Genomic DNA, 12,282 nt, shown 5'->3' on the forward strand with positions numbered 1-12,282 from the left:
TTCTTCATAAAATCAAGAGGACTCTAAATACATTCTAAAAATGATAACATTGAGTCTTCTTGGAATGTATCGGCTCCTTTGCACTTCCTTGGACTTCTTCAACTTGTGAGTGAACATCTTCAACTTGATTTGGTTATTATGACTTCCTTCAATCTTCAATGCAAGTTGAAAGGTGCATGAGGTGTCACCATGTTGGTTCATCTCCAAGCTTCTTCTTAACACTTGTTAGGTATGCTTGAGGGATATTCATCTTGAGCTTCTTAACTTGAACATCTTCAAATGATGATGTCTTCACTGTGAGTAGAAGCTCTTGATCATTGTGTGTGTGGATCCGCAAGTCATGTGTTGTGTTGAGTTGTGTAATGGTGATATGACATTTAAAATTCATGTGTAGAGCACAACATTTCAAAGCAACACATTAGTCCATAAATGCTAATCAATTTGGGTTTGCTAGCATCAAAATAAGAAGGTAAGGTGAATGTTTGAACCTATGGGAACCCTTGAGCTTACATTCTCCCCCTTTTTTATGATGGCAAACAAATTGATTAGGGAGGGAGGAGATATATAGAAATAGCATAAACAATAGAGCATTGCTCCCCCTCATTATATGCACAAGTATAAAATATGAATGTAAGATATGTGGTGCATATAAAATGTGGACTACCTAATCAATTCCCAAGATTCTCCCCCTTTTTGCAACAGCAAAAATGAAGGATTTACATGTGAAGGTGCAAATGGGGTGTCAAGGTGAATAATAGCTTATCTAAGCTATGTACCTAGTATATGATATTACATTGAAGCTTATATAATGCTTATCAAAGAAATTTTAGAAGAAAAACAAGGTAAAGTTCATGATAAGCCATATTTTTTTTATTTGGTCTAAAATATTTAAAAGCTAAGCACAATAAATGAGGCAATGAACATTGTGAGCACATCATAATAGTCCATATAAAGATGAGAGTATGACAATTAGGCACTTCCCCTAAGTATTTGTCATAGGCCTTAGATGAAATCTGTAAGGTAAGGCATGACAATACAAACTGGCTATAGATATGATAGTGAGTGCATAGCCAATGGAACTTATCATGATGAGTGATGTTCTTGACTTCAAAAGCACATGATAAGGTAGAGAATGACAGATATTTACATATATTGCTCCCCCTTTGTTAAAGATTCATATAAGGTATGACTCCAAAGGGCTGTCCAAACAGAGTCACCAAGGGATTTGGAATGAATGATTGCGAAAAAACCCTTGGGCTACAATTTGCATGTTTGCTAGGGGTAATCAAATGAGATAACAACCTAGCAAACCATGGTCCCCCTAACTATGTGCATGTAATATATATATATATATATATATATATATATATATATATATATATATATATATAGCAATCAAGGCACATATGACTAATACTATACAAGGGGTGTACATCAAAAGCCAAGGGTATTCATGAGTGTCTAATAAACACCTTGAACTAATGAATCAACTTATGAATTTCTTATGACATTAACAACTAGTTTGGAAATTCACTATGTTTTGTATTTTGACCCAACCACTTAGGAATCTAGCTTGAACTAAGCTAAGCTATTCCTATGCGTCAATGAAAGTGCTAAGTGAATAAAAAAAAATTCAAGTGATATACCAAACACTTAGCCCATAGGTAGATTTTCATACCATTATAAGAGAATGTACTCTATTATGCACCATAACATTAGCTTTTAGATATCAATACTATATATCATGTTATCAATGGTATGAACACCTAAATATAGATACAAATAGATGAAGCAAGATTAGCAAGTGTGTATCAATAGTATATTTCTAAATGATGTGATCATTTTGGGCACATCCCAACTAGATACAAGATGATGGATTAATTACTAAACATATAGTATCTAGAATGAAAGATAAAAATGTGTAACATTTAAGCACAAGTATAAACTAGATATCACCATGGAATATCTAGGGAACCTTTTTCAATAAATATGACAATCAAATGCAATGCATCAAAGTCTTACTATTTTAAGCATATAGACTTTGAAATTTTCAAGAAAGGTATTTATCAATTAAGCTCATACCCCAAACCTACTAAGCATATAAAATGCCTGAAGTAGGGGGTTTTGGAACCCAAACCATCTTAGGTCCAACTAAGTTTGTGTGATGTAATGAGTCTTTTCTAACCCACTCAAACTTATAACTCTTTACAAATCTAAACTTACATTTAGACTTGTAATGCCCAATCCTACCACAATACTTACATAAAATTGAAGAGCAGGTAGATGGACTAAATGAATATAAAGATGAACCACAAGAGCATTTACAAACATGTTTAGTATTTTCATCTTGTAGTCTATTATATTCCAAAATGAGTTTTTCATTTTCTAGTTTCATCTCAATAACTTTATCTTTCTAAGTGATCAATTTATTGAGATGAGCTAGATCTTAATTGTTCTTTTTCACACACAAATTTATATTTTTTAATTAACTCTATATTTGTTCTCCAAAATTTTATTTTCTTTTTCAAAGGCCTTGCACTTTAATATTAAGTCATCATTCTTATTTATCAAAACTTTGCTTAGTTGACTTAATTTTTCATTCCTTGTTAAGCTTTCATCAATTTCCATCTTTAAGTTTTCAATTTGATTTTTCAAATTGAAAATTTGATGTTTCACTCCATCTCCATTTGCAAAAGATTTTTGAGAAATTTCATTTTGTCCAAAAGTATCACTTTTATCAATTTTTGTAAAAAGACAAGGATTTTTCTCATAGATATTTTCAAGAGTTGTCCAAATATCTTTTGCATTTGTGCATAAGGAGATTTTCTCAAAAGCATTTGGAAATAGTCCACAACATAATATAATCATGGCTTTTGAGTTTAAGGAAAATAATTTTGTATCAGTTCTATTACATTTTCTTGGTGGAGTATAGCTTTTTTCAATGACATTTAAAATGTCATAATCTATGGATTTGAGATAGGCTAACATTTAGATTTTTCAAGCTCTAAATTCGTTCCATCAAAGAATGGAGGAATTAGAGCGGATCGGCCTTCCTCAAGATCTATTAGGGTTGACATAGATATTTTCTCTTCTAGATTTTTAAGAATAAAAAATCTCTTTAAGAGCCTAATCTCTGATACCAAATGAAATACAAGTGTGGCAACCCAAGAGGGGCGTGAATTGGCTAATTAAAACTTTTGGCTTAATTAGATGTGGTATTAAAATTGATTTACTAATTAAGCACTAATTAATCTAACCCTTCTTCAAATAACCAAGATAATGAAATTATGGTTTAGATATTCCTATCATGTGTATTTACTAACCCTTGTTCAATTAAGCATAAATACAAGTAAAGGTTAGAGATTACAAATCACCAAAAGCAAAGGGGAGAAGAGAGGCACACTACAATGGACACCAAGATTTATAGTGGTTCGGTCTATCAACCAGACCTACTCCACTCTTCCAAGTTTAGCTCCTTGAGTACTCCACTATGTGATCCTCCTTTCTTATCGGGCCGGATCAAGTAACCCTCTTACAATGTCAAGCTTCACCTTTTTCATGGGCTGAAGCGTAAGACCCCCTTCACAATTCTTGATTCGCCTTTCTTAATGGGCCGAATCGAAGACCCTCTACAACAATCAAGCTTCTCCTTAAGGCCGATGCGAAAACCCCTCTCAAAACTCCACGATTCACCTTTCTTATCAGGCCGAATTGGATACCCTCAAATACAAAGAAGAACAAATAAAAAACTCTCTTAGCCTCTTGTTTAGGCTTGATACAAAAGTGATAGCTCTCAAACTCTCCAAAGAAGATAACTACTGTAAAAGCCTATGGAGATCCTCTTGATAAAATGTAAAATGCAAATTCAAAGCATACAAGAGGAATAACCTTTGATTTGAAAGAGTAGGTTTAAAAATATGTTCAATGATCTTGAAAAATGTTGTTTACAAAGGTTTTGATAGTGTATATATAGCCCATAAAGAAATATGACCGTTTAGGGGTAAAACAGTAAAAAACTGGGTTGAAAAAGTCAACCTGTGCAAGCCCCAAAGGCTAGTTTTCCAGGCCACGGCGGTCGCCTACCCTTGTCGGGCTCACTTATATATTTTCAAATTTCAGATCGTTGCGGTCGACCGGCCCATGTCAGTAGCCCGACGAGGGCAATCTGTTTGATTAAAATTTAAGCTCAAACACTATCCACGGTCGACCGGACTATGGTGGTCGTCCGCCCAAACCATGTCGGACTGTTTCTGTTTCAACAGAAACAAATTCGTGGTCGCCCGGATAACCCCGGTTGACCGGCCCGCTATTGGAAGCCAAGTGCTGGATTTCCAGCCTTGCTTCCACGGTTGCCCAAGACATCCCGATCGACCGGCCCTGTTTAAAAATCCATTTTAGCTTTAAGAGATCAAGGGTCTCGTGCCATGGTCTTTGGGATTTAGTCCTAGGTTTTTAAAACACATTTTTGGGTGTGTGTATGGTTTCCAAAGATGTAAAAAGTTATTTATGAAAACTATTTGAAAACCTTTGAAAGTGCATTCTTCATAAAATAAAGAGGACTCTAAATACATTCTAAAACTGATACCATTGAGTTTTCTTAGAATGTATCGGCTCCTTCGCACTTCCTTGGACTTCTTCAACTTGTGAGTGAACATCTTCAACTTGATTTGGTTCTTGTGACTTCCTCCAATCTTCAATGCATGTTGAAAGGTGCACGAGGTGTCACCATGTTGGTTCATCTCCAAGCTTCTTCCTGACACTTGCTATGTATGCTTGAGGGATCTTCATCTTGAGCTTCTTGGCTTGAACATCTACAAATGATGATGTCTTCACTGTGAGTACAAGCTTTTGATCATTGTGTGTGTGGATCCGCAAGCCATGTGTTGTGTTGAGTTGTGTAATGGGGATGACATATCAAATTCCTGTGTAGAGCACAACATCTCAAAGCAACACATTAGTCCATAAATGCTAATCAATTTGGGTTTGCTAGCATTAAAACAAGAAGGTAAGGTGAATGTTTGAACCCATGGGAACCCCCTTGGGCTTACAGATTTTAAAATTAATCAGTTCTAGGAGATCCTTTTTCTTTCACTCAGGCCCTGTTTGGTTGCATTTTTTGTGGAAGTCGGTTGGCATTTGTCTGGAATATGGACTTCCCAACGCCGTTTGGTTGCCAAATTTGAGCTCAAATTCCATTTGACTACCAGACATGAAGGGGACATCATTATTACACTTTTTTCCTCGGTGGCGCTGATGTGGCGGAGTTGTCCCCTGTACTAAAATTCCAATGCAAAACCTCCTTTTTGGAGTTTTTTTGTGAGAAGAGTGAAATTTGTTTGTCTTATATAATCATTGTCGTTTCCCTTTCTCTCTCTTACATCACCTATTTTGATAATGACACCCAAATATTTCCGCACCTCTTCTAGCAACCAAACGCCTTACCGCTTTTTTCCTTTTGACTACGACTCTTCTCCCCTAGACAAGCCTACACAATTTCCATGCTTGTCACCTCCTCCTTTGACTACTTTTCCACTAAAATCCCAGCAACCAAACGGGACCTCACCTATCTATCTAGTTTCAAAATATCTCCACCCAGGCCACCCCCGCGCGCTCTCTTGCTTATTGCTTTATAATTTAAGTCTATTTAAAAGAGAAGTCTATTTTCAGTTGTTCTGATCTAACATTTACATATATGTAGAGGGCAGGGATTTGCTAGGCAATTTCGCGGAAAGCCATTTAGCCTTTTGCAGTAGTGAGTAGCCACACAAGCTCACTTTTCAGCAGATTTTGTCTTACATTTAATTTATCTGAGGTGACTGTTCTCTCCTGCACAAATGAGCCGCGCAATGACTTTTCACGAAATTGCCTAGCAAATCCCATAGAGGGCAACATAATTTCTAAAATATGAGTTTGCTCAACAAAATCTGACTATAATTATCTTGCCAAAATCATCTCATTACATGAATTCAAAGGACAGATTTCCTCAGTTTGAGTGTCTCTGCTTATTCTGGAAGGCGATGCTTATGGGACTGTAGATTTTTCATGCAAACTGAAAGGTGGGCCTTGAACCCTCACTTTTCTTCACAAAGAACAGGGAAAAAAAAGCAAAAGGAGAGAATTGAACAAAATTGAGTGCCACTGCATTTGGTTTACATGATCACATTATCTCTTAGTAGAACCTATAAACCAGGTAACACAAGTGTGCGAGAGAGAGAGAGAGAGAGAGAGAGAGAGAGAGAGAGAGAGTTCAGCTCAGAATTCCATTCTAGAGAGTGCTAATATCATGCCGAAGGTGAAGGATTGAGAGAGTTCAGCTCAGATTTTCTATAATTTTAGAGAGTGCTGATATCGTTCCGAAGGCGCAGGATACAATTCCTACAACAATAATCAGAATACAGAGCGATCCCTACATGGAAACAAGCATTTTAATGTCATTAGAAAGTAATATTAAGAAGAAAAGAGAATTGAGAATGATCCAATGTAATCTGCTACTGTGTCTTTTGAATGTAAGCAAACATTTTAATTTACAAAAAAAAGCAACTACACAAATCTTGATTAAACAATATGAAAAAAAGTAGTGACAAAATCCAAACAGAAGAATCTTGAACCATATTGGGACCTATTTGGATGCCACCAAATTAAGTCCCTGTTTAGGGATAGTGACTGTCTAGGAGATTTTACAGTCCCACTTTTTCAGGAGAGGTGCATCCTCATAGATGACCTTAAGGTTTTCATTTAATACAGATAAATCATTCCATAGGTGGCACTTCTCACATGAAAAAGAGGGTCTGCAAAATTGCTTACCTGAAATCGCTTAGGCTCTGTTTCTTTTGATGTAAAATGGGTGTCAAACAAATTTTATGCCCATTTGTAAGAGTAAAAATGGGCATAAAATTTGTTTTACATTGAAAGAAATGGGGCCTTGTGCGAAATTGCCTAGAAATGCTCTTCTGAGTAAGATTATTTTAATTTAATCATTTTACCAATTGCACAGTAATTTGCAAAGCCCTTCTCTTTTTACTCTAGTTATGGATGAACTGACGGAGGGTATCCAAGATGAGGTGGTGCCGTGGTGTATGTTATTTGTAGATGACATAGTATTAATTGACGAAACCAAAGCAGGAGTTAATGCTAAGTTAGAGTTATGGAGAACTTCTTTGGAATCCAAAGGTTTTAGACTGAGCAAGATTAAGACGGAGTATATGGAGTGCAACTATAGCAATGTAAAGAGGGGAGGAGAGGCGAGGCGATATCTTTCGCTATCTTGGTTCAATCCTACATAAGAAGGGAGAGATTGAAGAGGATGTTAACCTAATAAGAGTAGGTTGGTTGAAGTGGAAGCATGCTTCAGGAGTTCTGTGCGACTGTAAAAATATCTACCAAGTTAAAGGGACAATTTTATAAGACAACTGTGAGGCCAGCCATGATGTACGGCTCAGACTGTTGGGCCACTAAGAAGTAGCATGTGCATAAGATGAGTGTAGCGGAGATGCGAATGCTTAGATGGATGTGCAGCCACACAAGCTTAGATTGAATTAAAAATGAAGACATCCGTAAAAAGGTTGGGGTGGGACCAATTGAGGAGAAGATGAGAGAGCACCGCTTAAGATGGTTCGGGCATATCCAGCGTAGGCCTTTGGATGCTCCAGTGAGAAGTGACTCGTGCCAAGTTGATGGAGTAAAAAGAGGTAGGGGCAAACCGAAAACAACTTGGGTAGAAATAGTGAGGAAAGACTTGAGGGCTAGGAACATAACAGAGAACATGACCTTGGATAGGAGAGAATGGAAGAAAATGATCCATGTAAACGAACCCAACTAGTGTTAGGATTAGACTTAGTCAATTTGAGCTGGATAGATCCTTTCACCTTCTTCATGAAAAATTTCTAAAGGATTCATTAGCGGACCCCAACTAGTTTGGGACAAAGGCTTAGTTAAGTCGAGTAACAATTGCACACTAAGAGTTCATTTGGATGCAGTAATAAGTAGGAAAATCAAAGTAAAAGGATACATTTTGCATTTCCTAGCTTTGTTTGGTTGCCATTTACTATTCACATGGCAGTTCTTGTTCACCGTAAATTTTCCAAATGCAAGCTTTTTTGTACTGTTTTTCCTCTTAAACCAAGAGAAAAAGGAAAGTAAAGAAATGGGAATCTGTATTCCTTCTACTTATATATTATGTGTATCCAAAGTTAATAACTGTATCATATCTAAATAAATAATAAACATTATTGCAAATAATCAATATTTAAGTTCAAAACCATTTGCATGTAAGATTATATGCAACTAATCATTAGAGTTTCAAAAGAGGCCCTTTAATCATCAAGAAATTAAAAGTCTAAAACTCCAAAACCAATATGGTTTTTATCCAACATACCTGGATCCAAGTCACTTTACCCTTAAGGATACTCAGAAAGCAAGCACAAGGAAGAATCAATGTCTGCAACAAAAATACTGTTAGCATAATATTATATTTTTGATCATTTTCTCCACAATTGATATTGAAAGCCAAGCATCAAGCAAACACAATCAAAAGAATAGATAATAAAGGAAGAAAGAAAAAACTTACTACAAGCATGGTGAGGAAAGACCCGATCAACGCCATCACCAGACCTAAGAGATGATAGTATTGAAAAAATGAAGATTTTTCTTAAAGTAAAGCAACAGGTTTTTCAGTGGAAAGCTACCGGAAATAGTTGCTGGGACATAGTGCTTTTATTTGTCTTGATTATACCTTGCAATTATGGTATGGAAACATAATATTTCATTTGGAGAAATGAATTGTGGATATAGTACACAAAATCAGTGAATAATTCTATTTTTGCCCTTCAATCCTGTTCATTCAATAAATGATAAAGTCTTGGATGGACCATAAATCCATTACAGACTGATCAAATGATCCTAAACACTTTTTGGCCATTTTTGGCTGGCAATCATGATTTTTTTTCCACGGAATATTAGGCTTCCATGTGTTAAGAGAGGGGTAGGGAGAGTGGGAGAGGGAGAGAATTGAGAGGGCATGAATGAGGAGAGGTTGAGAAGTGGCTGAAAAATAAGGAAAAAAAAACTCTATTTTGAGTAGACCTTTTCTTTTCACTGTTTTCAAGCAACTTCTCACCCTCCTCCTCACTCACTGCCTCTCAATTCTCTCACTCTCCCACGCTCTTGGCCACTCCCATACAAAGTGGTAAACTAATATCATATGGAAAAAATTTCATGGCTGCCAAACCTGGTCCCTATGATTGAACTTTTCTAGGAAATTAACATAATATTTAGCAAGGTAAGGGTCTACAACAGAAATATATTGTTGGAACAGTTGGAGTAATATGACTGGTGCAATATTGCGGCCCATCCAAGACATGGTTGATCGATTGAATGATTGATGGTGGAGATTATTTATTCACCCATATCATATAGAGCTTATACATGGAATCATTACTCTGTTTTTTCCATTTTTATGTTTACTAACAAAAGACTATGTTTCAGAAAAAATAAAATAGACTTACCGAAATATGGGACGAGGAGAGCCACAACTAAGGTAGAGATTACCAAGGCTGTTCTGATGAGGATTGCATATAAATGTGATTTCATATGGTTTGATGGTATCAACTCCTCTAAACTCAATGCCACAGGATTCATGGTCAAAGCATATGTGAATTCCCGTTAAGGAAGAATTCCACTTATATAAAAATAACTTATCGAAAGTTCCATGGAACCAATAAAAACTACTTGTGTGTAAAAAAAAAAACTAATCTGAATGACTTAGAGTACAATAAAAAGATAAATATTTAAGGGAAATAGCAATGTTTTAGAGGAAAGGCATATATAACTGATGTTGTACAATGTATATAACTACAAGAAATGCATGTCCTAATATAGCGGGTTTTACTACCAGAAAAGGTGGGTTTTACTAAAATTCATCCAAGAATGTCAGAAAGTCCCGTGCTCACCTATTTGAAAAATGGTAGTAGATACTCATAGACAAAACATTTCTCAGGTGGTTAAGATCTTCCAGCGGGGGTGTCTTCTGAGGCACCTCACAAGCTTCTTTTTACAATATTATGCATCAAACGGGTTCTTGCTAGTTGTATATTAGTGTAAAATAGCAAAGAAAGGATATTTAGTAAATGGATTCACTACCTGCAAAAGAACAAACCAGAGAAGCAAAACAAATGAGGATTTAATATAAACTAATTTTAAATATTTGCTACACAAGATACTACTAAAATGCTCTATGAGAACTAATTTTTTTGAAACCATCTTGGAAAGAAACTGAACTTGTTTGCCTACAGAACATCTAGTGAGCACACGCTAAAAGCAATGATAGCTCATATTGGAAGATCATGATAGAATATTATATGATGAACTGCAAGAAAAACACTTCTTTCCAAGGATAGAACATTGAACTTTTGTATTCACCAAATTAATTCTATAAGCTTTTTTTAAAATAAAACTACTATAAGTGAACAATACACTATCTTGATACGGTGCAGGTATCAAATATTGTGAGGATCCGGTATGGGTATCAAATATTATAGGGTTTTGCACCATATTCATATCAGAGGTGACAAATGCATGATCAGATCTATATGATGAACCACTTCTTTCAAAGGAGAGAACATTGAACTTCTTAGAGGATTCACCAAACTTCTTCTATAAGTGAATATGTAACTTGATACGATGTGGGTATCAAATACTGTGAGGATCCGGTATGTGGATCCTCCAATTTCCAAAATTTTAGTATGCAGATACGACAAGGATCCAATATGTATGGTCCATAGCCAATGATTCTTTAAGAAAATATTAAAATAATTAAACCAAATCTGGTGTGAATTTTGAAAAACAAACAAATCTCTCTCATACAAACATATCAACACCTCCTCTCCTAGAAACTTCTCTCTAGCTCAAGTTTCTAGTTTCCTTTATGACGACAAGTATAAAACTAATAAGGAAGCAATTGCAGCTTAAAATTCTCATTTAATTTATGATGGAAATGTATACTCACAAGTCCTTCTTTCTCTTTTATATATATGAACCTAGACAACTAGCTATTAGTGGCCAAAACAATGAGGACACTGATAAGCAATATCCGATACATATGTCCCACACCATTATTCTTAATGCACTCTGTCCGGTTCTCCACTCATTTTGAAGGATCATGCTTTCATAGAGTGAACTTAACATCCACCAGATCTTGTTCAGATGGTTATTAGATGTGGAAATTACTGCCAAATTAGATTGGCGGGCTTCACAATTGAACAATCAGGAGGATGATGACTACATCTTACAACTGTCTGATATAGATCAAGTGTTTAATAACCACTAATATCAAATTCAGTATAAGAGACTACATTTGAGCATTCCTCTAATATCAATATATTGTTGGCTGTACTAGTACTACAGAGAGTGTATAATCTGCCATGGAGAATTAAAGTAAAATTATAATTGCATACCGTGGTCCAAACTGCAATCTTGGAAGCAACCAAATTTTGGGGCATGTTGAGAGTGAACTGGGACTGTGTGGACTCCCCAAACATTGTGTATCCCATTGTAGCAACTCCGGCATACATTACCGTGCAAATTATAAAACTGAAACAAATTTGAAAAGTAAATTTCAGTTGCGAGCATTAAAATGGATAAACCCACATGCATTCATACTAGTTGAATTGCAGTGGTGGGTCGCTATTAGTATAGATGTTTACTAATCAAACCACTTTTATAAAACACTTCAGTCCTCGATTTATTGTATTAAATATCTGCCTGATTATCGCCCATTTATATTGATTCAAGTTCCAGTCCATTAATTAATGAGCCACCTATTGAGTTATTTCCTAACTGTTCAATTAATATTGCAGTTTTGGGTAGTCAACAAAATTTATGGCCAATGTCTACAAGAAAGTCCATTGCTTGGAAGGTTCAAGTCACTCAATCAGTGCAATTTTTCGACTGCACCTGATTTGGTTAAGCATGTACACTGATTGGACAGTAGAGATTGTTTATAAAGTATCTCTTCAAGAGCTAGGAGAAAGGTATTTATTGGGACATTCACCCTACTTGAGAACTAGGAGAAAGGTATTTATTGGGACATTCACCCTCTTTGAGATCTAGGAGAAAGGTATTTATTGGTACATTCACCAAATTAGTTATTCTGTCCACCTCGTATTAGAGTGACTGTGAAATGATGGATCCTAGCCATGTAGTATGTGGGTTTCCGAAAAGGAAAGCCAGGTGCGATCATTTCCATCATCGGGAGCCCCATGGACTTCCAAACTGGACCTCTGTTGG

The 12,282-nt window shown here is 35.9% G+C and overlaps 1 protein-coding gene across 4 annotated transcripts in view; it reads right to left on the reverse strand.

The window, feature by feature from the left end:
• Window positions 1–5,909: 5,909 nt before the first annotated feature.
• LOC143855431 (Transmembrane amino acid transporter family protein) overlaps window positions 5,910–12,282 on the reverse strand; it is a 45,469-nt gene continuing 39,096 nt past the window's right edge. For all 4 annotated transcript variants that reach the window (XM_077365550.1, XM_077365549.1, XM_077365552.1 and 1 more), the window contains exons 9-14: window positions 11,451–11,586; window positions 10,114–10,137; window positions 9,504–9,645; window positions 8,567–8,610; window positions 8,375–8,437; window positions 5,910–6,406 (exon numbers count right to left, since the gene is read on the reverse strand). In XM_077365550.1, the coding sequence (XP_077221665.1) occupies window positions 6,311–6,406; window positions 8,375–8,437; window positions 8,567–8,610; window positions 9,504–9,645; window positions 10,114–10,137; window positions 11,451–11,586 (505 nt within the window). In that variant the 3' untranslated portion in view covers window positions 5,910–6,310. The remainder of the gene's footprint in view (window positions 6,407–8,374; window positions 8,438–8,566; window positions 8,611–9,503; window positions 9,646–10,113; window positions 10,138–11,450; window positions 11,587–12,282) is intronic.

The sequence above is a fragment of the Tasmannia lanceolata genome, unplaced genomic scaffold (genome assembly GCF_043159265.1).
Source record: "Tasmannia lanceolata isolate RefF3 unplaced genomic scaffold, GAP_Taslan_0.1 ptg000021l, whole genome shotgun sequence".
Lineage (NCBI taxonomy): Eukaryota > Viridiplantae > Streptophyta > Magnoliopsida > Canellales > Winteraceae > Tasmannia > Tasmannia lanceolata.